Source organism: Ceratotherium simum, chromosome 30 (genome assembly GCF_057802395.1).
Source record: "Ceratotherium simum simum isolate JZ-2026a chromosome 30, ASM5780239v1, whole genome shotgun sequence".
NCBI classification, from domain to species: Eukaryota; Metazoa; Chordata; class Mammalia; order Perissodactyla; family Rhinocerotidae; genus Ceratotherium; species Ceratotherium simum.
In genome coordinates, this window is record NC_141929.1 from 5759486 (window position 1) to 5787184 (window position 27699).

The window sequence follows — 27699 nt, forward strand, 5'->3', positions numbered from 1 at the left end:
ACCTGCAAACCCCGGGCCACCAAAGTGGAGTGCACAAACTTAACCACTACGACACTGGGCTGGCCCCGTTTCTAGTTTTTTAACCCATTTTTCAGAAATAAATACTCTCTGCATACACACACAGACACACACACACACACACACACACATAGACAAGAGCATTCAGTATGATCTGTTCTGCACCCTGCACTTAGGCACCTTGCTGGTCCTTCCACATCAGAGCGGAGAGATTTTTCTGTTTCTCTTTAACAGCTGCAGAGTTTTCGCTTGCCTGTGCCACCATCATTTATTTAACCAGACCCCTGATGAGAGATATTTCGGTCATTTCCAATCCACTGCTGTCACAAACAATGCCGTAGTGAGTGTCTGTATAAACACATCTTGCACACATGTGCAAGCTTATCTGCAGAATAAATTCCTAGATGTGCAATTGTAGGTCAGAGGGCATCTGCATTTCTTATTTTGATCAATAGTGCCAAATTGCCCTTTAAAAGGGTTGTACCAATTTGCACTGCCTCCAGCAATATCTGAGTGAGCTCACGTGAGCTCGGGAAAATGCGTATCTGATCACGTCACTCCTGACTTCACACACCCGTTCCCAAACCTGGCCTCACCGAGAATCACCTGGAGAACTTGCAAAGCAATCCTATAACCCTGCAGTTCTGATTTCACTGAGCTGGATGTGGCACAGTCATGGGAGTTTTTTAAAAACTCACCAGGGTGATGCTAGAATGTTCCAGGGTGGAGAACCCCAGCTTTCATCATCAGTGGCTCCCCCAGGCCAGTGTAAAGCCCATAACCCTCAGCAAAGTAGAGAAGCCATCATTTTGATTCTCACCTGGCTCTCTGCTCTCTTGTTTCACGTACTCGCTGCTCGCCCGTCAAGGCTGACCCAGGGTCCTGCGTGGGGAGTGCTCCCTGGGCCTCCCCGGTGAGTGCAGTGATGGACAGAGCTAACCGTCAGCATCTCTTCCCAACACAGCATTCAGGGATGTCATGCTGTTAGCATGAAACTGATTGTGGTAGGAGTATTTACACCACAGTAATTGGCAAACACTACAAAGGAGGACTTTTCCCCCCAGAAAGCCAGTTATCATTGAACTGTGCATCGCCATGTACTCATCTCCTCTGCTCACTCATGGCACGCTGGGATCCGTCTACACCAGCTCTTCTCATGCTGTGTTATCAGGAGACTTGAGCTCCTGTAACAATAAATAATCATGACAATGAAAATAATAATGTCTTATCGAGCGTTTCCTGTGTGCCAGGCACTGAAATCTGTGCTTCCCGGGCAGGAACTCATTCACTTCTTCTAATAACCCTGTGAGGTGAAGACTATCGTCACCCTATCTTTCCTGAGGCACAAAGAGAGAAGGTGACTTGCCCGAGGTCACACAGCCAGTGAGCCACAGCCATGGCAGAGTCGACACCCAATCAATGTCGCATGTATGGATGGGTCCAAACTTCTGGAAGCAGGCGCTGGGAAGCCTGGCTGTACAGACAAGCCAGGACCTTCTCCTCAAGAAATTGCAAGTGTTTCTAACGGCTGGTTTATGACCTGCCTGCCCCTCCCCCACTCAGGACTTGTATTAGTTTCCTATGGCTGCAGTGATAAATATGACAAATTTAACAGCTTAAAACAGCACAAGTTTATTATTTTACAGTTCTGGAGGTCAAAAGTCCAAAATGGTTCTTGCTGGGCTCAGAGACATCTAAATCTTAACTCCCAGGACCCACAAATATGTTACTGACATGGCAAAAGGAACTTTGCAGCTGTGATGAAGTTAAGGATCTTAAAATTTGCAGATTATCCTGGATTATCCAGTGGGCTCACTGTAATCACAGGCGTCCTTATAAGAGGGAGGCAGGAGCATCAGAGAAGAGATGTGAGGACAGAAGCAGAGTCAGAGAAATGCACCCACAAGCCAAGGAATGTGGGCAGCCCCTAGGAGCTGGAAGTGGATTCTTCCTTAGAGCCGCTAGCGGGAATTCAGCTCTGACAACACATTGATTTTTGCCCCATAAGACCCACTTTGGACTTCTGGCCTCCAGAACTGCAAGATAATACATTAGTGTTGTTTTAAGCGACTGCATTTGTGTGTTTTGTTACAGCAGCCTTAGGAGACTCATACATGGTCACTGGGCCATCCCTTTATCAGAAAAATATGGCAGGTGGCAGTCCTTCAGAAGAGAGTGAAGATGGGCTGGCATAGGCTGTCCTGTGTCCCAGACTTCCAGGATGCTGGAAAGGCACGGGGGCTGGGCTACCTTCCAGGGTTAGCTGAGGTCGAATGTACACAGAAGGGGGGAACACTGGGGCCAGAAAGCCAGTGGCATTAAGCTGAAAAGTGATTGGAACTTTACCAAGCCCTGTAGAAGGACTCAGTGAATGCCTGGGGAACAGGGGCTGGCCAGCCTGGACACCAGGCTAAAGTCAAAGGTCCTACAGCCTGGGCAAGTGACAGTGCTGACAGAAGGCACTGGGGCTGTGAAATAGCACTGGACTGCAAGTGCGACCTGAGCCTGCCCTGCACTGACTGGCCACGCGAGCTCAGACAATTTTCCTCTCTTCTCTGGGTCTCAGTTCTGTGAGTTATGAGGGGCTTGTACCAGATCAGCACCTCTCAACTTTCCTTTTAAAAAACTTCTTTAACAGCAGACTCCTTTCTTCAAACAAAATCTTTCTTGTATGACTTGGACTTATGAAGATAATAATCATAATAACAGCAAGCACTTAAGTGGGACTTGCTTCACCCCAGACACTCTTCTAAGCACCTTATAAATGTAAATTGATTTGTTCAATACTCACAACAGATTGATAGGTAGGTGCTATCATCTTCATTTCACAGATGAGGGAATTGAGGCACAGAGAGATTAAGAAACTTGTTGAAGGTCACCCAGCGGGCAAGTGGTAAATTCTTGATTTGAACCCATACATGCCAGATGCAAAGAGAACTGAGAGGCAGGGGGACAGGTTGGGGGAGATTCAGCCAGAGATGTCAAGTTGAGGTAAGTAATGAAGAGCTGGGGGAGGTGGGGAGATGGAGAGAGAGGAGGGAAAACACCAGCATGAGCTGGAAAGACAACTGTGGAGTCCGGTTTATGAGAGGCGCTGGAGTAGCCATGGGGTCTGAGAGAACCGGGGAGTCAGGGGAATGGGGCAGAGCGCCTCCACCACGAGCAGGTGCCCTGGGGGCCCTGAGCGGGCTGAGTGTGGAGACTGGGCCATGTGGGGCCCCGGCATTTGTCTGGCTACGCACATATACTCACTACGGAAAACTGATCAGAGTGGAGCTGCCGTGGTCAGGCAGGCAGTCTCATCCCCTCGTCCTCCCCTTCTCACCCCCTTTCAGGCCCCTAATCATTTCTGCAGAACCCTCGGGTTTCAAGCAATACCATTTGAAAACCGCTACCCCAGACCACCTCCATTCTATCGGCTTCTGCTCCTGCCTGGATTTGTCCCCATGGCCCAGGCCCCAGGGAGCCCACTGAGGCCAGCAGCTCTGCCACCTCCTCCAGGGAGCTGTGGAAGGCTCAAACTTGGGCCTTCCTCGCTCCCGGATCCCTGCATCTGAATTCAAAGTTTCTGGTAAGTGCAGATTCCAATCAGCAAGGTGACCTTGAGCCAGCCTCTTCCCCAGACCTCGGGACTTCATCTGCAAAATGGAGCTGATAATGATAACTCAGTTTTGGAAGCCAAGAGGCTGGGCCTCAGAACCTCTTAAGGAAATTAAGAGGAGCCAATGTACAATGAGCACCTACATGAGAAGAGGCTTTGCAATTTTAGCCATCACTGTCCTCATTTGACTGGTGAGAAAACTGAGGCTCAGAGAGGTGAAGTAACTGTCCAAGGACACACAGCAAGGTAGTGCAGAGCTGATGCCAGGACAGGCCCTAGAACCGTGTCTCTTCCTCTTCACCCCGACCAGGCAGCCAAACCCACAGAAGCAGCCTGCTCTGTGGCTTCCAGTGTGGCCACCCCCTCCCTGAACCACCTCTCACTCTCATATTTTTTACAGACAAGGAAACTGAGGCTCAGAGGCACTAAGTCACCTGTCCCAGGTCACCCAGCCATTCACATTGGAGCTGGGGATCCAGGTGTGTGTGACTCCAAGCTCACATCTCGTCCTGGTCCATCATGCAGCCTCCAGAACTCCCACCCAGGGCTCAGAGACTGCGCTTCTCGGTCTGAACCTGTCCCAGGCCTGGGCTGATTAAAAGCAGCAAAAAGTTCTTCCTGCAGCCTCAACCTGAGCACCTCTCCGTCATCAGCACACCCCGAGCAGCCTTCAGGGTGCCAGGGACAGGCAGCTGCAGACGCCCTGGCCCCAAGTTGCCCTCTGCTCCTTCCGAGTTACGCTCCTTCTTAGAGGGGAGGGGAGGACAGCTCTCCTTGCCTTCCAAGCGGCTGGCAGAGCGCGGCTGCTGCTGCTCCTGCCTGCTGCCTGGCTGATGGAGAGATTATTCCTAAGCCCTTCCCATTCCCCCTCCTTGCAGGACCACACTGGCTGTCCCCATGGGACTCGGAGTGCAGAGCCCGCTGCCAGAGCAGGACAGCTGGCCTGGCTCCCTCCTAGCATGAACCCCTCAGACCCTCACCTCTCACAGGGAAAAGGGTTTCTAGGTCTTTTTAAAAACCCCAAGCCAGTCCCCCAGGGCTGTTCTGCAGCTGCTCGAGAGAGAGATGCAGAATGAATGGACTTCTGGTTTCTGGAGGAGGCAAGGGAAGAAAGATTGGAAACCAACTCTGCCAGAAACTGCTGTGTTTGGGATTTTTCTTTTCTTCCCCTTCATCTCCGCCACAAAACTGTCTCTTCCCTGGGCATCGAGAGATGGGCTCCCCTGGCCTGGCAGATAAACAGCTGGAAACAGGCTCCCTGAGACAGGAGGGTAAGTTAGGCTTCGGGGGAAGAAGTTAGGGTTTGCTGTGGGGGTGGGGGTTTCAGGATGCCGCACACACCCTTGGCCAACGTGCTGTTTTGAGTGACTACCTTTCCCACGCTCTGGGAGGTGCCTGTGTACCAGCTGTTTCTGGGGGCGGTGGGTCGCGAAGTTGGGTTTGTGCAGTGATGCAGAAAGGGCAGTTCTGGGGGTTCTAGAAAGAGCCCCAGGCTGGGAGACAGCGTCCTGGGTTGGATTCGGATTTGCTGTGTGACCTTGGACGAGTCCCTTCAGCTCTCTGGATCTGGGTTTTTGCAGAATCTTGGGAAGGACTCCCCAGATTTCAAAATACTCTTCTCCCTGCAGGCTGTTCATCTTCCTCTGGCTGTACATTGTAAACGAAGCAATGCAGGCAGAAGAACAGAACGTTGCGTGGTGAGCAAGTGTGAAATACACAGGCTGCGATTCAACTCCTCGCTGTCTGCCGGAATCCAACTGGCTCTGAAATTGAGAGGAACTTTTATTTCCATTCCGCTGCTGAGTTTTTCTCTCGATTGGAGTGCATCTTGGAATGTAAGGTTATAGATGCTTTGGAAACAGCTCTGGCTAGAATGAATAGCATAAGAAATGGTTGCAGGATGCTGAGGATAAAAGATATTGTGGAAATGATTTTTTAAATGCATGGGCTAAATGTAAAACTTTTATTCTAAGTCAAGCGCCCCAAATAGGTCTGAAGTAGAGAGAGCATGAGAGTCCCCTTCATTTTGCAGCTGACAAGACCGAGGCCCAGAGAGGGGGAGTAAGCGGCTCAAGGTCACACAGCAAGGGTGGCTGAGGCAAGCACCCAGTGAACGTGGAAGAGTGCTGTCATTGATAGCAAAGTCCTTCAAATGAGAAAGCAAACAAGGGGGAGGAGGTGACCGTTGTGGAGCTTCTCCTGAGAGCCAGGCGCTGTGCTAAGCAGTCACGTTCCTCATGACTCAACTTTCTGTGCCTCAATTCCTGATCTGTAAAATGGAGATACTAATGTCTGCCTCATGGGGTTGTTGAGATAAGTTAACATAGGGGAAGTGTGTAGATGGGTGCCTGGCACAACAGAAGCATCTAGAAGTGTTCTTAAAATAGACTTCATGTATATTACTGCATGTAACCCCACTGTGCCCCATGAGGTGGGCACAAACCCCAGCTGTACAGACAGAGCAAAGGGCTCAGAGAGGCTGAGCAATCCAGCTGGGGTGGCAGTCCGTAAGGAGTCAGAACCCGGCAGTGAACCTGAGAGCCTTTTACACTCTTTAGCTCTGTTGTTAACAATTGTCCCTTGCAAGGTTGGAACGAGTCTTGTCATTGTCATAAATGATGCTGAGATCAGAGGGGTTAAGCCACCTGCCCAAGACCACACAGCCTAGAAGTGGTACACCTCTGATTTGTGTAGCTCAGGTCCAAGCTCCCTATCCCAGTCCACATAACACCTGTTCCAGGGAGATTCTCCTGAAGTATAAGTATGTGCTCCACCAGGGAAGGGATGTCGTCTTCTCTTTTGGTTTGCTGATAGATCCCAAGTGCATAGTAGGTGCCCAATACATCTGTGTTGGATGGAAGATTAAAAGAATGAATGATGCGGGGCCGGCCCAGTGGTGTAGTGGTTAGGCTCACTTCAGCGGCCCAGGGTTTGCAGGTTCAGATCCTGGGCGCAGACCTACAGACCGCTTATCAAGCCATGCTGAGGTGGCGTCCCATGTATAAAGTAGAGGAAGATGGGCACAGATGTTAGCCCAGGGCCAGTCTTCCTCAGCAAAAAGAGGAGGATTGGCAACAGATGTTAGCTCAGGGCTGATCTTCCTCACCAAAAAAAGAAAATGAATGATGCAGATGCAGGAAAGCAAATGTGAAGAAATGTCCGTGCTCTCTAGGACTCTGCCCTGAGACCGATTTCTCCCGTTTTCTTGCTGTGTCCCCTTTGGGTGCCAGGACGTCGCTGGCGATGCCCGTGCCGTCCAGAGACAGGAGCCTGCTTCCCGGGCACCATCTCTCCCGCTCCTGCAGCCCTTTCAGCCAGCTCCTGCCCGGCCCCGGGGGGCCGCCGTCCAGCAAGGGCCTTTACTACCGCAGGGCCCGGAGGGTGGGCGCCCGGGACGCCTCCCCGGCGGCGGACCTGAAGAAGGAGATCCTGGTGAACGTCGGGGGCAGGAGGTACGTCCTCCCGTGGAGCACGCTGGACGAGTTCCCGCTGAGCCGCCTGAGCAAGCTCAAGTTCTGCCGGAACCACGAGGAGATCGCGCAGCTCTGCGACGATTACGACGAGGACAACCAGGAGTTCTTCTTCGACAGGAGCCCCAGCGCTTTCGGGATGATCGTGAGCTTCCTGGCGGCCGGCAAGCTGGCCCTCCTGCGGGAGATGTGCGTGCTGTCCTTCCAGGAGGAGCTGAGCTACTGGGGGATCGAGGAAGCCAACCTGCAGACCTGCTGCCTGCGGGAACTGCTGAAGAGGCTGGAGGAGCTGGCCGAGCTGCACAGGGAGGAGGCCCTGCAGCGCCACAGGGCCGCCCGCGGCCGGGCCGCCGACACCTCGCGCTGGGGGCTCCTCATGAACTGGCTGCGGGACACGGTGGAAAACCCGCAGTCGGGGCTCCCCGGGAAGGTCTTCGCTTGTCTGTCCATCCTCTTCGTGGCCACCACGGCGGTCAGCCTGTGTGTCAGCACCATGCCCGACCTGAGGGCCGAGGAGGACAAGGTGAGTGGCCTCTGACCAGCGTCCATTTCCCTGTCGGGCACAGCGCCCGGGGCCCACGAGATGTAGGGCCCATGAAAATGTTTTAATTTCTTTTAAAACAAGGAAAAAATGAATACAATCTAGCATGGGTTGTATTCATTTTTAGACCAATACAGTTGTAAAAGATCATTTCTAATATTATTTTTGGAGGAAGAGGCCCAGGAAGGCAAAAGTGCCTACGTCCCACAAAAGTCATGAGGTGGCCCTGCCTGTGATAGTGAACCTTGGATAGTGACAAAGCCATCCCTGGTCTTAGTGGGCCAAGCTGGCCCAGCCCTGCCTCTCTCGGCTCTGTGACCATAGCCAAACTGCTTCACCTCTCTGAGCCTCAGTTTCCTCCTCTGTAAAATGGGCAGCATTGCTATGAAGGTTCACGCATTCAGTGCACTCATCCTGTTTATTGAGCACCTACTCTGAGCCACGCACTATGCCAGGCCAAAAGTCCCAGCCTTCTCAAGCCAACTTTCTCGTGGGCATCCACGAGAAACCCCAGCTTCCTTGGGGTTACAGAGTAAAGATGCCGATGATGGCAAGATTCTCGGCCCTCAGTTTTCCTGCTTGTTACTTCACTCCTGAGCCTCTCATCAGTCTCATTGGATGAGGAGCTCGGAGATGAGTTGACTCTAAGTGACCACGCCCCAGGAGGCCAGAGCAAAAAGGTTTTCTTGCCCACTCCTGCATTCTCTTTCCAGGGAGCTGTGGGAGACCCCAAGACCCCCCAGGGGGCCAGATGGTCTGGGAAGTGAGATAAGAACCTAACATTTTGTTGGGAAGGTTATTGAGAGCTTCAGACTGAGCACTGGATTGTTTCCTAATTTAAAATGTTGCTCCTGTCCTGCTCCATACTCCTCCATGGCTCCCCATCACCCTAACTTATGGAGCTTACATTATAGTAGGCGGAGGGAGCCAATGAACAGAACACATGTATGAGATAGCGCACCCTGAATATGGCCCATCACTGTTGTCAGTCCGTAAGTTCTCTTCCCTTAAAGATCTATCCCAGAGCAATATGGTAGGATCAGAGAACTTTCCGGATAGAAAGGACTTGGAGAACCAGCTTGTGCCTCACACAGAGTAGGCTCTCGATGAATATTTGTTGAATAAAATGTATCTTGTCCAACCTATAAATGTTTTGTCCTAAAGCAAACCAAGCAAAATGTTTCGACTTTCAAACAGCTGTTTCCCTATAGAGGGAACTACAACTCCAATCGTAGGCATTTTTTCATTCTTTAGCACGACGTCATGGATTTAAGAGCCTGCTTATTCACAGAAATATTTCCATGTGGATTCTGTAGTAAAAAGATTCGGACAACATAAGGGGCTTCCTTCCTGCGTCCCCCACAGGCGCCTTTGATCCTCGTGGCGGAAGGACCCCTGGATTTCCACAAGCCTGTTCCTCATAGGGATTTCCAGGGATCCAGGATTTAGACACTGCAGAGGACAAGATCTTTTCAGAGTCTAATGCTTTGAAAATTACCCAGGGTGTGACCCAGGCTTGGTTTAATGGGGACTCAGGAAATCAGATCAGAGGTGGGCAAGAGGCTTGCAGAGCAGGGCAGCCCCAAACCTGAGCCGGGGAACCAGGCAGCCATGTCTCTTCCAAATCAGAGGGGCTGACACCCAGGGCCAGTTGCATCTCAGTGCTTTGACTTTGTGAGACCACCTTTGGGTGTGCTGCCCGGAGAGAGGCTGGGAGGTGCAGTCCTCAAAAAAGTGTGTCTATTTCAGAGCGCTGGGAGGCTGAGGACGGGCAGTCTTTGTTCTTTCAAGACTGTGTCCTTACATTTACATAAAGAGATGATGTTCTCTCCCCGCCTCTCGTGTGCCTGGTATTTTGGATTTGCCCTCGGGGACGTCAGTCTGACAGCAGCCGGTTCAGCGAGCCAGCTGCAAACGCTGGCCAGCAGCTTCCGGGGGGCAGCGTGCCCGGGAGGCGTGGGGGCCCAGTTGTCCCAAGGGGCCTGACAGCATCTGCTCAGATGAATTAATGACACGTGGGGGACAAATACCCCGGGGCTATGACCCACAGAACTCCTCCATCAGATGCGGGAGAGGTGGAGAGTTAGCAGACAGGAGGAAAAAGCAGTTTTCCTTTTGCTTTTTCTTCTAACCTCTCACAGCATCACCCCTTGGAGTAAACTTAGCGTCGGGGTGACAGGTCCATGCCGGAGATTGCAAATTAAAACGGAGAAGGGAGGAGGCAGTGCTGTCAGGACCAAGCGCCTCCGGGAGCATCAGACTTTGCTGGACTCCTGGGAGGAGCGCATCCCCAGAGCGATGAAGGAACAACGCTTATGCAGCGCCCCCCGTGAGGCTGGCACTGGACAGATGGGCTGACTGAATCCTTGCCACGGCTTTGGGAAGTGGATATTACTACTCCCCATTGTACAGTCGAGGACACTGAGGCCAGGGCAGCGTTATCAACTTCTTAAGCTCATGGCTAGTAACGGGCAGAGCCAGGATTGGAACTCACCTCTGCTTGGCTCTAAAACCTGACCCCTTGTGACCTCCTTCAACACTGGGCCCCTCTGCCTCTGGTCTAGATCTTCGGCTGTGGTGGCACTTTGCATTTTTGAGGCAGCTGGATTTTGTGAAGTGCTTTTCTGTCCGGCATGATGGCTCAGAGTGCAGATGACCTGAGTTTGAATCTTGGCCTCCCCCCTTACCAACTCAGTGATCTTTGGAAAGCCACTTAACCTCCTTGTGCCTCAGTTTCCTCATCTGTACAATGGGGATGCTATTGGCCCTTTCTTCAAGGAGTTACAGTGAGGATTACAAGAGTAATTCGTGTAAAGCAGTTGGGAAAATGCTGACATAAAAAGTGCTCAATAAATGTGAGTTGTCATCGTCATCATCATTCATTCATTCATTAGGAGCTAGCTAACAGGAAACCATGTTTCTCCGCTCATTTGTTCAGCAACAGTTATTGAGTGCCTACTGAGTACATTCTCCTAGGTGCTGGAGACAAGACCAATTTCGACCTTCTTGGAGCTTATATTCTGAGTGTCCCTGCTCCATTTTTTAAATTCGAGGTGAAATTCACATAACATAAAATTAACCATCTTAAAATGGACAATTTCAGTAGTATTTAGTACATTCACAATGTTGTGCAGCCAGCACCTCTATCAAGTTTCAAAACATTTCCACCACTCCAAAATAAAACACGTGCCAATTAGGCAGTCACTCACCATCCCTCTCCCCCAGCCTTGGGAAACCCCCCATCTGCTTTCTGTTCCCATGGATTCCCCTATTCCAGACATGTCATGTAAATGGAATCACATGATACGTGGTCTTTCATGACTGGCTTCTTTTACCGAGCGTGATGTTTTCAAGGTCCATCCATGTTGTAGTGTGTGTCAGTGCTTCATTCCTTTTTATGGCTGAATCGTATTCCACTGTCAGTATATGCTACAGTTTGTTTATCCATGCATCCAGTGGTGAATGCTACAATTTCCCAGGTTCTTTGCTTCCCTCTGCCCGAGTCCTCTGCCATGCTGGTCAACCCTGCCATTTATCCCTAGTGTCCTTCCACGTGGCCTCAGCCCCTCCCGGGCAGCTCTGCTGGTCAGACGCTTTTCTTCCCTCTGGGGGAGGCTGAGGGTCACTGGGCAGCTGCAGTCGAGCACTCGCTCCCCCTCTCTTGACCTCTTTCTTCCTCTTTACTTCTACCTCCACATCCCCAACGGCTGCAGACGGTATCACGTCACGGAAAGGAGCCAGAATCTCTAGTTGGCGAGCGTGGGGTTTGAATCCCAGCTCTGCCGCTCCCTGGCTCTGCCCTTGGGCGAGTCACTCTTTCTCTGTGCCTCTGTTTCCTCACCTACAAGGAAGGACAATAATGACACCTCCTCAGAGGGTGGCGCTGAGGACTGAGTGATCGCGTTGACCATGTGCTGGCACAGAGTGCACACTCAGCGTGTTTTTACCCCCGCTGTGGGACTCTCGGCTCTTCCACCCCCCCATCTCCAGTGTCCATCAGCCTCCCTCACAAGCTCCCTCGAACGAAAGGGCAGCTGCCAAGTCAGCGGCCAGTGGGCTCAAATGTCTTCTCTGCCCATTTCCAGTGTCCATCCTCATCCTTTATCCACGCGTGCATTCAACAGACCTTTGCTGAGGGCCTGCTCTGTGCTGGAGACCTGGTGATGACCAGGACAGCACAACCCCGCTCTCTACCTGCTGGGTCAGCTTTCAATTGTTTCTCCTCCCACCTGAGCTTCTGCTCCTGCCCCAGAGGTTTGCTCGAGGCTTTCAAGGATATTGCAAAGGGACATCACACCAGATTGCCAAGTGCCCTCGGTGGTTGGGTGGTTGCAGAACGGAGGTGGGGCTGAGGGTGGGACCTGCGGGCTCTGCTGCTGCTTTCCCTCACGTCCTGTACTGTGGTTTCGGCATCTCGCCAAGGTGGGGAAGGAGGGCACAGAGAGATTTTTAAAGACCAGGTGGAACTCTTAGGGACCCCTCATCATTTGGGCTGCAATTTCTGCCTCCCCACCTCCCTGCCCTTTAATAAAAAGCCTCCTGCTGGAGCCAGCCTCTCCTCCACCCCGTCCCTCTCTGGGATCATGAATCAGCTCCATAAAGAACTGCCCTGCTCTCTGTAGCTCTCTGTGTTCGGTGACATTTGGTGATTGTTCTTCCTCTTAACCTGTTTTTTTGGGTTTGGGGATTTTTTCCCCTCAGCTGAGTCTCCCTATATCCCGGCCAACAAGAAGTGCTCCCCATTTCCCAGACGGGGCCCACTTTCCTGGCCCAGTGTAGTTCCCACTGTTCCTCCTGCCGGGTCACGCTCCCCTCATCTCCATGCCCCGTTCCTCGCCCCATCTGCTCAGGCCCACACTTGTGTCAGAGCCCCTGTGTCCCAGGGCTGGGGCACGGGCAGCCGGGAGGAGGGAGCCGAGGGGAAGGGGAAGACCTGGGGAGGAGAGACTGTGCTCAAGGCGAGGGGAGAGTGGGGAGAGGATCATGGAATGGGCATAAAGAAGGGGAGAGATGGCAGAGGGCACAGGCCCAAGAGAGCACTGGCTCTCGGGGAGGGGAGAGGCAGGAAGAGCAATGAGTCAGCACGGCCAGGCACCCATCTCGTCTCAGAGGAAACAGCCTGGGACCTGAGATCGGGGCCAGAGGCACAAAGGGTAGAATTCACAGGCAGGAGGGAGGATGCGGAGGGAGGCCCAAGCTCCTGAATGGAACCGTGGGACCAGCACTGCGCTACGGAGGAGGTGAGAAGTGGCCGATTCTGGCCATATTCCGAGGGGCATTTCTGGGAGAGACAGAAGGATGCGAGGAAGGCTCCTGAGTCTCTCCCAGACGGAACTTCTGGAACTGGCCCTCTCTGCACCTGCAGCGTGCCTGGCAGCCTGTCCAGACGGACCCCCAGGGCCAGTGGCTGTGCCCTCAGAAAGCCCTGCCCGCCCTCGGACCCCAAGGCCCTTCAGAGCAGCTCTGCCTCAGAACCTTGGGAAAGGGCTCGGGGCAAGGCTGTGGGACTCCGCTCACTGCCTCACCTGCACTGACTAGGCGCGCAGACTCGAACCCTGGTCTCTTTTTTTATCAAGATATAATTCACACATGATAACAGTCATCCTTTTAAGGTGCACAAAGCAGTAGTTTTTAGAATACAGTTGTGCAACCATCACCACTGTCTAATTCCAGAAGATTTCATCACCCCAAAAGAAACCCTGCACACACCACCAGCTACTCCTCATTCTCCCCAATCCCACCAGCCCCAGGCAACCACAAATGTACTTTCTATCTCCAGGGATTTGCCTTTTCTGCATGTTTCATAGAAATGGAACCACACAATATGTGGTCTTTTATGTTGCCCTCTTTCCCTTAGCATAAGGTTTTCAAGATTCATCCACATTGTAGCATGTCTCAGAGCTTCATTCCTTTTTATGGCTGAATAATATTCCATTGTATGGATAGACCACATTTTGTCTATCCATTCATCAGGTGATGGGCATTTAGGTTGTTGCCAATTCTTGTGAATAATGCTGCTGTGAACATTCAGGTACAAGTTTTTGTGTGGATGTATGTTTTCAGTTCTTTTGGGTATATACCTAGGTGTGGAATTGCTGGGTCATATGGCAAATGTCTGTTTAACTTTTTGAGGGACCACCAACCTGTTTTCCACACACAGCAAACTGTACCACTTGACATTCCCACCAGCAATGTTTGGGCATTCTAATTTCTCTCCATCTTTGCCAAACCTTGTTACTTTTTTGTCTTCATAATCATTGCCATCCTAGTAAGTGTGGAACGGTATCTCACTGTGGTTTTGATTTCTGACCCTGATTTTTTTTTAACTTTTCACGATGGAAAATTTCAAGCATTTACAAAGTGAACAGGATAATGTAATGAACTCAAGTAGCCATGACTCAGCTTCTACAATGGTCCACATTCTGCCACTCTTGCTCCCTCTCCCTGCACCCTCCCCCCACCCCCCATTGTTTATTATTATTATCATTCATTTTGTTTTTATTTTACAGTTTTTTTTTTTGAGGAAGATCAGCTCTGAGCTAACATCCGATGACAATTCTCCCTTTTGTTTTTTGTTTTTTGTTTTTTGTTTTTTGCTGAGGAAGATTGGCCCTGAGCTAACACCCATGCCCATCTTCCTCTACTTTATATGGGATGCCGTCACAGCATGGCTTGACAAGCAGTGCATCAGTGCACACTGGGATCCAAACCTGCGAACCCCTGGCCACCACAAGGGAGCACGAGCACTTAACCACTTCGCCACTGGGCCGGCCCCTATTTTACAGTTTTATAGGTAAAATTTACATACATTGAAATATAAAAATCTTAACTGTACAATTTAACAAATGGATCCACCCGTGTAACTCTCACTCTGTTTAATAGAGAATATTCTCACCACTCCAGAAAGTTCTTTCAAGTTCCTTCAGTCAATCCCTACCCACTCAGAGGCAGCCGCTGATGGTGACTCTGTCCACCACACTTGAGTTTTGCCTCTTCTTGAACTTCACATATGTGGAACACGCAGTGCATCCTCTTTTGCAACTGGCTTGCTTGCCCCACATGCTGTGGTGAGATCCGTCCGTGTTGTTGCATCATTCACACCTCTGGGCTTCTCAGGGCTGAGTCACCTTCCTCTTCACTGCAAGGAGGAAACAGAGCTCACCTCACTCCTGCCGGGGACGAGGCCCACCAAGAGGGTGACCAACCACCTCGGTATGCCCCGGGCTGAGGGGGTTCCAGTGACCTGGGACTGTCTCTGCTCAGATCCAGAAAGTTCTGGGCAAACCAGGATGAGCTGTTCACCCTATCTACAAGATACAACCAGAAATTTCCTCAGAGAGAGAAAAATAACTTTTTTCTTTCCTTCCTTTCCATTTTTCTTCAAATATTGGCTGGCATGGGGATTATTTCCTTAGCCCAAGCCCCATAAATCCCTACCACCCCAACGCCGCTGGCCGATAACGGGGCATTTCTCTGAGGACCAGTGCTGGGAGGTTGGTTTAAGGATGCAGAGCGCAGCAGCAATGCAGGGGTGACTCTGCAGAGTGCTTGCTGCAATGCAGGGAGGGGGCGGCGGGCCAGGCCGTGGGAGGAGTGGGTGGTGCATGCCTTGAATATGGGAACGCCAGCACCAGGGGCAGAGGAGGGACCTACACAGCCTTCTCCGCCTCTCAGGAGTCACTTTCCTGAGCCACTGGGTCTGGCCTGGAAAGGTTATTCCTAGGCCACAAGAGGCTCTTAAGCCGAGGGGGAAACTCCCCGAATGTCATCAATGAAAGAGGCCTTGTAGGGAGAATCTGGCCCAGAGTCTGAAAAACTTCCAGGTGCCTCTGAGTCAACTGGGGGGCTTGCCAAAATGCAGATTCCTGGGCCCCACTCCAGGCTTTTGAGTTTGTGATGGTGATTCAAGAACCTGCATTTGTAACAAGCATCCTGGGGGATTCTGTACAGGGGATTCTGAATCAGCTTTGAGAAATATTGATTCTGTTCCAACCTCTTCATCAGAAACTAAAGCACAGAGAGAGGCAGTGACTGCCGCAAGGTCACACAGCAAGTTTGTAGCAGGACGGGATCAGGATCCCAAACTCCTGAGCCTTCCAGGATCCTGACGCACACCCTGGGTGTTGTGGCAAAGACCTCTCAGTGTGCTGCAGAACTTCCTCTGCTTCCTGTAACATCCAGCGATAAGAGAAGGGTATTGTTACCCTTACACCGACCAGGCAGGCTACTGTCTATGACAGTGAATCATCTCATAAAGACAGCTGCAGTGCCTGCAGGTGCAGCCCCCGCCACCTTATGCTTGCATCACTCCCGTTCATGCTACATCCACCTTCTGTGCATTTCCATTCATCACAATAACTCCCCCAGAGCAGAGAACGAGAAGTCCAGAGGGGACGAATGACTTGCCTGAGCAAGTGGACAGCGGGATTTGAGCCCGGGTCACAGGGACTCTGCACTCAATAGCACCCCCGCCTCCCACCCCTTTGGTAGACCAGACAGAAGTCAAGCAGGAAAGCTGCCTGGCCCTGGACAGGCAAACAGAGATGGGAACAGACCCGCCGGCTCTCTTTCTCCAGTGGCCAGACATAAAGAACATCTCGGTTGAGTATTCCTGTGGGCCCAGGCACCGGCAATAATTTCTTTTTCCACTTCAGAGCTTTTCAATCCAAAGAAAACTGCAGTTGTCAACACCCTGCTTTTCACTCAGGCAACTGGCTTCAGTCATTCATTCACTCATCCGTCATAGATATATATGTAATATTTAGAGTCAGGCTCTCAACTCCGACTCCATACTAGAACCATCTATGGGGCTTCTGGAAAATTCTACTGCTCAGGCTCAAACCTAGATCAATTAAATTAGAATCTCTGAGGTCCTAGCCTGGACATTAGGATTGTCCACAGCCCCGGGGGTTCTAATGTGCAGCGGAGGCTGAGAACCCCTATACCAGATTGGACAGTCTCAAACTTTAACATGCACACGAGTTACTTGGGGGTCTTGTTAAAATGCAGACTCTGATTCCACAGGGGTGGGGTGGGGCCCAAGATTCTGTGTTTCTAACAAGCTCCCAGAGGAGGCTGATGCTCTGGGTTCGAGGATCACACTTTCAGCAGCACAGGGGCTGGTGGCACTCTGTCAGAAACCGGGGGCAAGGGGCGTGACCAACACAACAAAGGCCCGCCCACGGCCCCCACCTGGCTGGAATCTCCTGAGGGAAGCAGACCCCGTGTGAATAGCTGCAATCACGCATCACAGGGCCATACTGGGGATGCGGGAGCCCTCTCCGCCACACCAGCCACCAAGCCCCCAGAAACAAGGTCTGCTTCTCTACTGCTTTACCCCCAGAGCCTAGCTGGGGGCCTGGCACATGGTGAGCCCTCCATACATCTTTGTTGGATGAATGAATGAGGTATGGTGGGCAAAGTAGTTACAAAACAGCCTACAGTGGCTGAGAGACCATCTGCTCTGTATGTGAGCTCAGGCAAGTCATTTCACCACCAGAACCATTTCCTGGGCCATAAAGCGAGGTCGTGCTGCCTGCTCACGGCATCACTGGGGGCTTAAGTGACAGCCCTCGAGCAGTACCTGGTACACAACAGCGGCTTCTTTGGTAAAGGTGAAGGTCGACTGCTATAACAGAGAAGCCCCGAGATAGAATGGCTTGAAACAAAATAGAAGTCGATTTCTCTTACAAAGAGGAACTGAGGTGAGCCGGCAGCACTCATTCTGAGACCCAGATGTTTTTGCACCTTGATGCTCCATCCTCCCCCGGAGCTTTGGTCCAATCTGCTGGTTCTAAGCTGGGTTGCAGGGCCATCTGGGTTATCGAGGCTCACGGGGGGAAAGAGTGTGCAGGAACTCACGCCAACGTCTTAAGTCCTGGAACTGGAGGTGGCACCCATCACTTCTGTTTACATCCCGTAAGTAGGGACTTAGTAATTTGGCCACACCTAGTGGTCAGGGAGGCTGGAAAGGGTGGTCTCTGATCTAGCTGACCGGCCGTGTGCCCAGCCACAACTTGAGAGCTATGTAAAAAGATGGGTTTTGGTAGACAACTAAGAGTCTACAGCACAGAGCTCAATCGAGATAGACAGATAGATAGATAGATATAGATAATACATAGAATAGAGAAACTATAGAGTATATATAGAATACATACAGAATATATTTAATATATGAAATCTATATATGGAATCTATATCTATATTGATGTCTATATATATCTAGGCTGATATGCCAATATCTAGCTATACTGATATCCATATCCACATAGCTATATGGAACGGCTTTTCGCCGTGGTCGCTCGCCCCGTTTCCAGCGCTGTGGCCCGCCCTCTCGACCGTGCGTTTGTTGCCTCTCCAGGGCGAGTGCTCTCGGAAGTGCTATTACATCTTCATCGTGGAGAGCGTCTGCGTGGCCTGGTTTTCCCTGGAGCTCTGCCTGCGGTTTGTCCAGGCCCCGAACAAGTGCCAGTTTTTCCAGGGGCCCCTGAACATCGTCGACATCCTGGCCATCTCCCCGTACTACGTGTCCCTCGCGGTGTCGCACGAGCCCCAGGAGGACGGCGAGAGGCCCGGCGGCAGCTCCTACCTGGAGAAGGTGGGGCTGGCGCTGCGCGTGCTGCGGGCGCTGCGCATCCTCTACGTGATGCGCCTCGCCCGCCACTCGCTGGGGCTGCAGACCCTGGGCCTCACCGTGCGCCGCTGCACGCGCGAGTTCGGCCTGCTCGTCCTGTTCCTCTGCGTGGCCGTCACCCTCTTCTCCCCGCTGGTCTACGTGGCCGAGAATGAGTCCGGCCGGGTCCTGGAGTTCACCAGCATCCCGGCCTCCTATTGGTGGGCCGTCATCTCCATGACGACGGTGGGCTACGGAGACATGGTCCCTCGCAGCGTGCCGGGCCAGATGGTGGCCCTCAGCAGCATCCTGAGTGGAATCCTCATCATGGCCTTCCCAGCCACGTCCATCTTCCACACCTTCTCGCACTCCTACCTGGAGCTCAAGAAGGAGCAGGAGCGCCTCCGGGCCCGCCTCCGCCGCCTGCAGAATGCGGCCACGGCCAGTGAGCACCAACTCCTGAGTGACGTCGACGACCTGATCCCGGAGGGACCCGCCTCGCCCATCGCATACATCTAGCTCCAAACCTCTATGAATACACCCGGACTTCAGCCCATCACCCTCGGCTGACACAGCTGGAGAACGCCAGGATGTAGACCATCGGTGGTATGTTTCCAGAGCTCAGGAGCTGGGAGGAGCTCCAGGACACATGTCTGGTCCTTGTGATTCTTGACCCTCCCGGCCACGATGGTCCAGGCTGACCTGATCCGTGTCACTTGCCTTTTCCTCTTTCCCTGCCAGTCGCCGAGTGTATCCAGTTTTGCTGGGTTGGACAAGTCTCCCTTCATTCTCATTTCCTTCCTAGCAGAGTCTTCAACATCCCAAGCTGGGTTCCAGATGCCCACAGAACCAAGCCTACAGAATTCCATTCCTCCCCTAAGACCCCCTTTCCTGGGCCACCCACTGCCAGGAACTGGAGGGCCCAGTCTCCGTAAACCTTCTGATCAGATCTCCCCACCCAGCCCTTTCCTGGGTCCAGCAGGGATCAATATGTTCTCCTTCCGCTCACGTTACCAACGGCATTTTCCTAATGCAGCCAGCCGCCTCCCCGCCCCCAGCTCTAGAAGCTCTTAGCCAAGAGGGCAGAACTGGCTTCTGCGTTAAATCCCACACTGGGGGCTGGTGGCCTGCCATCCCCCCGATGCGCCTGGGACCTGGGCAGGAGCACCCCTTGCTAGCACAGCAGGCCTTCCTTGGCCAACTGGACTCTTGGTGGAACATTCTCCAATTACGCAGTCCTTAGCCTCGACAGAGGCTGCTAACTCCTGCAGGGCACTGCATTGTCCCTTGAGAGAACCGTTCCTGCTCCTGGTTCCTCCAGTGCTGCGAGGACCTTGGCTTTCCACCTTCAGTTAAGCCACTGTGGATGCAGTGTAGCTTCAGTGCAGAAGCGAGGGCAGCCTTAGGATCTGCCCCTTGCCGGCTCCCTGGACCAGGCCCCTTGATGCCAGAGGATGGACATCCTCAGCTTATAGTTAAATGTTTTTATTTGTTTATCCATTCATTCCTTAGCAGATTCGGCCCTTTGCATCCCGGGTAGGAGGCAGATGTAGGACCAAGTCGTTGGAGACAAAAGCAGCGCGTGCTGAGACCAGAGAGGAAAAAGCAGTGAATTCTGAGCAGTCAGCTCACAAAAGGCTTCCCAAAGACAAAGGAGGGTAGAGTTTTGGGAGACAAGCTGGAAAGGAGGGATGGGATGAGAAGGTGGTGGTCTGTGGATGCTGTGTGGAGGATCTGGACTCTTTGGTAGATGGAGCGACGTTGGAGATGCTGGAGGAAGGAGTGACGTGAACGGACTGTGGGTGTGGATGATGATGATGATCGGATGGGATGCAGGAAGACCAGTTTGAAACAGAGAACGATTGAGCAGCTCAGGCAAGATATGAGGGCCCACCTCCTCCACATTATTAACTGTACAAGGTGGTGCCAAGTCCTGGCATCTCATCTTTTGTTCCCCAGTAGAGCACACCTGGAGAGGTCTCGATGGCACTTCCCATAAGTAACATGGTCACACACAGTTACCACTGGCTGTAAATCTGCTGGAGAAAGTACACTGGGATGCAAATGGGTGAGGAGGGCGGGGACCCGGATCTCATGTAGTTTATGTGTAAGTGCGTGGGCATTTCATCACTGGGGACAGTTACTTGGGCTCATTCATTCCGCTAGCATTTAGCACAGGCCTATTATGGGCCAGGCACATGCCTTCCCTTGACCTCAACGCCTGGGTCAGCATGGCCGTGGGCTCTGGCCCAGGGGAGCAGCCCACACCAGCATCTAGCTTCAAGCTCGCCTTGGCCTCGTGGGGAGACCTCGTTCCCTTTGACTGCTCCAGGTGCCCTCCCAGCTGCTGGAGGCACACGTCCCCACCCCTCTAGACCCTGAAGAGTAGGCAGGGCACCCCCATGCTGACATTTCACCAAGTAAGCTCTTTGCATAGTGGCACGGTGGCCAGTCAGACCAGGAAAGGCCCTACCCCCTGTAAAATCCACCTGTGACCTTGGCTCCTTTCCCTCTCTGTCAGCTTCGGGAGCTGGGCTAGATCTGTGGTTTTCTGGCCGAGGTTCCGCGAAGACTCTCAGGGCTGCCATGTGGGTGGAGAGCTCTTCATTTCAAGGTGCAGCATTTGCAAGGAACGATTTTTAAGAGTGTGCAAATTTCTAGACACCCTCCCCACCCCCCCAGTCAGTGCCATCCACGGCCCCTTGAACTGAGGCGGCGGGCTCACCCCGGAACCAGAGAAGAATCCTCAACAGCCACTGGAAGGCCTGGGACCCACAGCAAACCCCACACGGGCCCTGCCTCTTCCCACTGAAGACCCTTTCTGTGCTGCGCGCCTGGTGCAGTAAGTCCTCGCTCCAGCTCTGCCTGTCTCTGTGACTGGCTTCCACGCTGGCATCTCCATTTTCCTCTGTTCCCCATACCAGGCGTCCGAACCAAAGAGAAATAGGTGTGCCCATCACCCGCGTTACAAGGTTCCATAGTGTCTTAGTACATGCCCAGTGGAAATTCTTTACCAAATTAGACGTGGAAAATTGGAATTGATTGCTGCCATGTGGGGCTTAATTAAATGCTCTATTTTTTCTCCCCGGTAATGCCCCGGGGGACCGCTCTAAGTTGGGTTAGTCTAGCCTTGCCGAGCAGCCTTTCCTTCGTGCTGATTGGATGGGACAGGGATGACCGGCGAGTTGCTAAGCTGTCTCTTCATCCCCATTAGCTGAAAGGAGTCTCGCAATTCCCAACAGGGCTTGTTTTCTCTGAGGCCAATGGGCATGACTGCCGCCAAAGGGAGAAATTTTCCAGCTGAAGGCAAGGAGCAAATGGCCCTGGACGTCAAGCCATTTTCATGTTGTGTTGTAGATGTGGCTCCCGGAGGTAACTTTAAAATGTTGGTCCAACATCTCTAGCTAGACAGGGTTGAGCCCAGGAAGTGACTTGGGGATGGATGGGTTAATTCTTCAACACAAGGGAAGTGGGGCTCCACCGTGGACTGACTGGGGACCCACTGACGATGTTTTGATGGCTTTTAGGACTTGAGAAATTGGTAACTGGAAGGCCCATCAGAAGACAGCCTAAGCAGGGAGTTTCCATGAGGGGATCTGTGAACCTCTGGAGATTACGTGCATTTCAAAGGGCATATCTTTGAAAAAGGGTCCAATGATTTCATCAGATCCTCACAGGAGTCCGTAACCCCTCAAAAAGGATAAGAAGCTCTTGAGTAAATCAACTCCCTCATTTTAAGATGGAGAGACCAAGGCTCAGAGAGGGAAAGCTATCTGCCCAAGGCCACACAGCCAGTTCATTCGGTTAGATCCAGGTACACTGATTCCCAGCAGAATACTCTTTCTAGTATATCATGCTGCAGCTCCTAGCCTCCTCTGAATCAGTGCCCTAGCTCTCAAAGAAAATATTCAAGACGAGATCATAATAACACTATGCCGTGCTATCTTGAGCAGAGTGAGTAGCATTGTCCCAGGGCATCTCAGGCACCAACTCTCACCCTTCCTTCATCGTGTAACACTGGACATGGAAATTGATTTCAGAGCCTTCCTTTTTTCTTTGGTGAGGAAGATTGTTGCTGAGCTAACATCCATGCCAATCCTCTATTTTGTATGTGGGACGCTGCCACAGCATGGGTTGATGAGCGGTGCGTAGGTCTGTACCCGGGATCCGAACCCATGAACCCTGGGCCAATGAAGCAGAGTGTGTGAACTTAACCACTATGCCACTGGGCTAGCCCGGGGCCTTCCTCTTCTCATTGATCCCGTGAGAGGGTGGAGGAAAGGGTTGTTAAAGTCCCTCCCAGTGTGGACAGTCTGTGATTCTGGAAGTAGAGTTTGTTGTAACAGTTCATACCACAGAGAGGGGCAGGTAAGGAATAAGGAAAGAGAGAAAAAGAAAAACAGAACGTGGTCCCTGACTGTCCACAGAATTGCTCCCTCAGCAAAAACCAGCAAGTAGTTCAAGTTTGAATAGAAGTTCACAGAGATCTCTGCCCACCAGCTGCCCACCACCTTCCTCATCACCCCCACACTGAGGCCCCGCACCTGCCAGCACCTGGCTACGTGGCTCCATGCCCAGCTGCCTGCCTCCCTCTTCTCTTCCTCCTATGGAAATGCTAACAATGGGCATCACTTACTGAATGATGACGAGGCACCAGGCAATTGATTTTTTAAGGTTTTATTTGGAAAACATGTCAAATTCACAAAAAAGTTGCAAGAACAAAAATAGTACATAGGGCACCCGAATACACCTTTTTTTGAAACGTTTGGTCTCACTTGCTTTATCATTTGTTCTATTTTTTTATTATACATACATAGTACGTTTTTCTGGACCATTTGAGTAAGTTGACTATATCACGGCCCTTTGCTTTCAGAACCCTAGGATGTGGTACCTGGAAGGCATAACAGAAGACCAAGGAGTCTTAGCCAAGAGCTCCCAGGAGGGGTCTGTGAACCTCTGAAATGACACGCAAGCAAGCGTGTGTAGGTTATGTGTGTTTCAAAGTGCGAAGTGTCCAATGCTCTCATCAGATTCTCAGAGGAATCCATAACCCCCCTCAGAATAAAAGGCTAGGAAGCTCTAAGGTAAACCAACTTCTTCACTTTAAGATGGAGAGCCCAAGGAGACTTGAAATACTTTGGTGTGTAGATCCTAGGAATAAGGATATTCTCTTACTAAACCACAGTGCAGTTATCAACATCAGCAAATTTAACTTGGATGCCATATTTTAATCTAATCTGCTGTCTGTTCCAATTTTGTCAGCTGACCTAATAATATCCTTTTCCCTTCCAGAACAGGGCGTGGTGTAGAATCGGATGTTGCATTTACTTGTCCGATCTTTTTAGCCTCCTGTAATCTGGGTCTTTCCACAGCCTTTCTTCAACGTAGATGACATTGAAATTTGGGATGAATATAGACACCCCACTTTAATAGAATGAGCCTCATTTTCTGTCCGTCCCATGTCTCCTCATGCTTAGATTGAGGCTGTGTGTCCCTGGCCTGACACTGCCTCCGTGAGGTTGTGTCCCTCTCAGGGTATCATATCTGGGGGTGCCACGCCCCTCATCAGTGACATATGAGCCCTTTATCTGGGAAGTGAGCCTAGGAAATGCTGGCAGGGGAGTGGAGAGTGAGAAAGAGAAAGAGAGCTAGGGAGTGCTGGTGGGGCCTAAAGGCATTCAAATAAGAAACAAAATGAACCCCTGCTCCCATGCAGGCCAGATAGAATATGCCAGAGGCTGGACTTGCACAGACCACCCTGGGCTGCCTCCGTGAGGAGAGAGTGTCCGCCTTGCAGATGAATTAGTCCCCAAGGCTCAGAGCCGGTCTTCTCTCTCCACCTGCCACGAGGAGGGGACCCTCTGATGCCCTTCCCTGAGGAGTGGCCTGCCTCACAGATTCTTAGAGCTCAAAGGACCTTTCCAATCACTGGGTCCAAGCTGCCCGTTTTATGGGTGTGGACACAGAGCCCAGGGAGTGGATGTAATGTGGCAAGCAACACAGTCAGAGGCAGCAAAGCCAGGACAGCCAGACCAGTGCCCTCAGCTCTGTGCCTCCTGGTCCTCGCCCAGCGCCTGTCTCATCCGGCATTTGACATCTAACCAAGCGGCACCTCCAGGAACACAATGTCGGTTAAAAATAAAACAAAATAAAGGGACACCGCTGTCCCCGCGGGCCCCGCAGCTCCTCGGTCGTCTGGAGCGGCCCTGGCGGGGGCCGGGGGCCAGGGAGCCCAGGCCTGCCTCTGCGGCAGCCAGCCTGCTCTGGATGACACGTGGAGAACACAGCGTGACTTTCATCACTCACCTTTGCTGTCACAGGGACAAAGCCGAGGGAAAGGGAACAAATGTGGGCGCCCAGGCTAAAATTAACCAATCTTGCTGTTCCAAAGGCTTCCATTGTCCTCGGCCGACGACCAGCTTGAAATCAGATCCCTGGGGAGCTCAGCAGTTTTTACCTGGCACCTTCCTAAGCTCTCGCGCCACCCACCCCCGCCCCTGCAGCTCCGAGAGAGACATTAAACAATGTTAAGAGGTGATGTTGTGCCTTCTCTGGTGTATGGAGCAGGTCTAGGTCGGGGCCTGCTGGGGCTGACCTTGGGCTGTGGGAGGAGGTGGGAGAGACCCCAGGTGAGGGGTGGCAGGGGTCAGGGGTCACCCACCTGGGCCACCACCAAGTCAGAAGTGGGAGGGGCAGTGTTGGGTTCTGGGGCAGTATTTCTCAAGCACTTGCTGTGTGCCAGGCGTTGCTCTAGCCCGGAGGAGACAGTAGTTAGCAAGGCAGAGGCTCGTGTGGACCTGGTGGAGGGGAGCAGCAGAGGCAGGAAGGCAGACCACAGGTAAGTCCAGAAGGAGATGCACAGGACTAGCGTGGCTGTGATAAGTCCAGGGAGGAAGAGAGCAGCGTGGTGATGGGAGTAAGCATATGGGGGCACAGGGTTGCTGAATTTGGACAGGCTTCTGAAGAGGTCTATCTTGGTTCTTCCGGATCTCGGGGTTCCCCCAGACGCAGACTCTGAGGCAGGGATTTACACGTAGGCAGCTTATCTGGGGGGTGATCTCCACACACACTGGTTGGGGAGAGAAAAGTGAGACAGGGAAGGAGAGGCTGCCAGTCCAGGGTGTGGGGTCAAGCTGCTACCCTGTGGGCAGCTGGAGTTCAGGACACTCCACTTCTCTGGGAGACAGTGACCCCAGGGGAAACGCCCAGGGTTTATTGTACAAGAGTAAATTTCACTCTCATACCAGATTCCCACTCCAGTGTCCTGACGGAAACAGCTCTAAACACCTTCTAGGATACACTCATAAATATCAGGAATGTTTTCTTTCCAAGTACAAGAAACCCTATTCAGACTCATTAAACAAGCAGACAAACAATAAAAGGAGACTTATTGGCTCTTATAACTGAAAATCCAGATGGAATTCAGGTGTGGTTTAATCCAGGTGTTCAACCAATGTCATCAATGTCAAACAAGCTCAGATTCTCTGCATCTTCCCCCTGCCTCCCTGGCTGTGTCAGCTCCACCCCCAGGCTCTCCTCATGGCCACAAGATGGCTGTATGAGCTCCGAGTCTCACACCCTCACTCCACCACGCCCACTGAGGAGAGAAGCCTTTTGTTCCCCAGATTCCCAAGCACGTGCTCTCCTTGAGTCTTACTGGCTCTGAGTGGGTTGTGGCCACACCCCTGAACCGACCACTGTGGCTACACTGATTGGCTTACGTGAGTTGGGGCTCACCCTGGAGCAGAAGACAGGCCCAATCCCACCCAGACGACATGGCTGAGAATGGGGAGGGCGAGGCTCCCTGGAGGAAAGTCAGGGCACTGTTCCCAAAGAGACGGAAATACGTGCTGGGCAGCAAGGCACCTACGGGGATGCTCACAGCACCTACGGGTGGTGGCTGCCTGCCAGCTCCTGCCCCGTCACCTCACAAGCGTCCCGTGATCCTCACACCCACCTCCTGAGGAAGGCACTGTTATCCCCATTTTACAGACGAAGAAACCGAGGCACAGGGCGGCTAGGTAACTATCCCAAGGTCACCCGGCTTTGGTGACGGATTCAGGATTCAAACCCAGCCTGTCTGGCTCCAGACTCTATGCTCTCAGCCTCCACTTCCTACCGCCTTCTGGAAGCCCCTGTTCCGCACATGTATATTCCCAGATGGGGTGTGGGGTTCTGTCTCTGACTACAAAAATGATGCTAAGATCCAATTCCCTCCATAAGATAGTATTCCAGAGCTGGGATATTTGTTTTTTAAAAGAAGCCTATCCAATGTCCATCGACTGACAAGTGGATAAACAAACGTGGTGTATCCTCACGATGGAATATTATTCAGCCATAAAAAGGGATGAAGTACTGATACGTGCTACTATGTGGATGAACCTTGAAAATATACTCAGTGTGGGCCAGCCCCGTGGCTTAGCGGTTGGGTGCGCGCGCTCCGCTGCTGGCGGCCCGAGTTCGGATCCCGGGCGCGCACCGACGCACCGCTTCTCCGGCCATGCTGAGGCCGCTTCCCACATACAGCAACTAGAAGGATGTGCAACTAGACATACAACTATCTACTGGGGCTTTGGGGGAAAAAAAAAAAAGAGATCTTAAATCTCACACAAAAAAAAGAAAATATACTCAGTGAAAGAAGCCAGTCACAGAAGGCCACATGTCATATGACTCTGTGGACATGGAGCGTCCAGAACTGGCACATACGGGGATGCAGAAAGCAGATCAGTGTTTGCTGGGGCTGGAGGGTGGGGGAATGGTAGATGACTGCTAACGCACACGGGTTTCTTTTGGGGTGATGCAAAGGTTGTAGAATTAGATAGTGGTGACTGCTGTACAACTCTGAGAATATACTAGAAACTACTGGACTGTACATTTTTCAAGGGTAAATTTCATGGTGTGTGAGTTATATCTTAATGAACAAAGGAAGAGGAAGAAGAGAGAGAGAAGCAGCAGAGCCGCTGTCGTTGGGTCTGCGTGGGAGCCTCGGGCCCTGACAGGGGAGGGGAGCAGAGCCAGCCCACCCCCCAGTTCCTCAGGTCAGGGGTCAGGTCAGGGGTCGGGCCAGGTCACAGTCCCATAGGAGAGGCCTCAGCAGCACCTCATGGGGCACATGAGGCCCTTTAAGGTGCCGTTGATGGGAAAGGCCGTCCTGGGTTGGGCATGCAGGACACAGGGAGCCCCAGGAGGCCTGGTGCAGGAGGGACCTGGCAGACGGGAGTCTTGGCCCTGCTCTGGGTCTCCCGCACTCCCTGGCTCAGCTAGTTGTGGGGTCTCAAACGCCTGTCATAAAGCCCCGGTCTCTGAGGCTCTCCCTGTCTGAGGCCCTGCCAGGACATTACACACCTTATTTCATTTCATTTGCAAAGTGACTGTGTGAGGGAGGCCCTGTTCGTTTCCATTTTATGAACGAGGAAACTGAGTCACCAAGCGGTGCCACAGACGGCAAGGGCAGAGT

At 52.2% G+C, this 27699-nt stretch overlaps 1 protein-coding gene across 1 annotated transcript; it reads left to right on the plus strand.

The window, feature by feature from the left end:
- Positions 1-6236: 6236 nt before the first annotated feature.
- Positions 6237-18761, plus strand: KCNG4 (potassium voltage-gated channel modifier subfamily G member 4). Its single transcript, XM_004437058.3, has 4 exons — positions 6237-6303; positions 6392-6440; positions 6850-7612; positions 17991-18761. The coding sequence occupies exons 3-4, from the start codon at positions 6863-6865 to the stop codon at positions 18759-18761; spliced, it is 1521 nt and encodes a 506-aa protein (XP_004437115.2). The 5' UTR covers positions 6237-6303; positions 6392-6440; positions 6850-6862.
- Positions 18762-27699: the final 8938 nt, after the last annotated feature.

Excerpts from the sequence above, each read along its gene's own strand:
- KCNG4 (XM_004437058.3), top strand. The coding sequence starts at position 6,863 with ATGCCCGTGCCGTCCAGAGACAGGAGCCTGCTTCCCGGGCACCATCTC. Across the intron at positions 7,613-17,990 it reads TGAGGGCCGAGGAGGACAAG|GGCGAGTGCTCTCGGAAGTG; the intron begins GTGAGTGGCCTC and ends TTGCCTCTCCAG.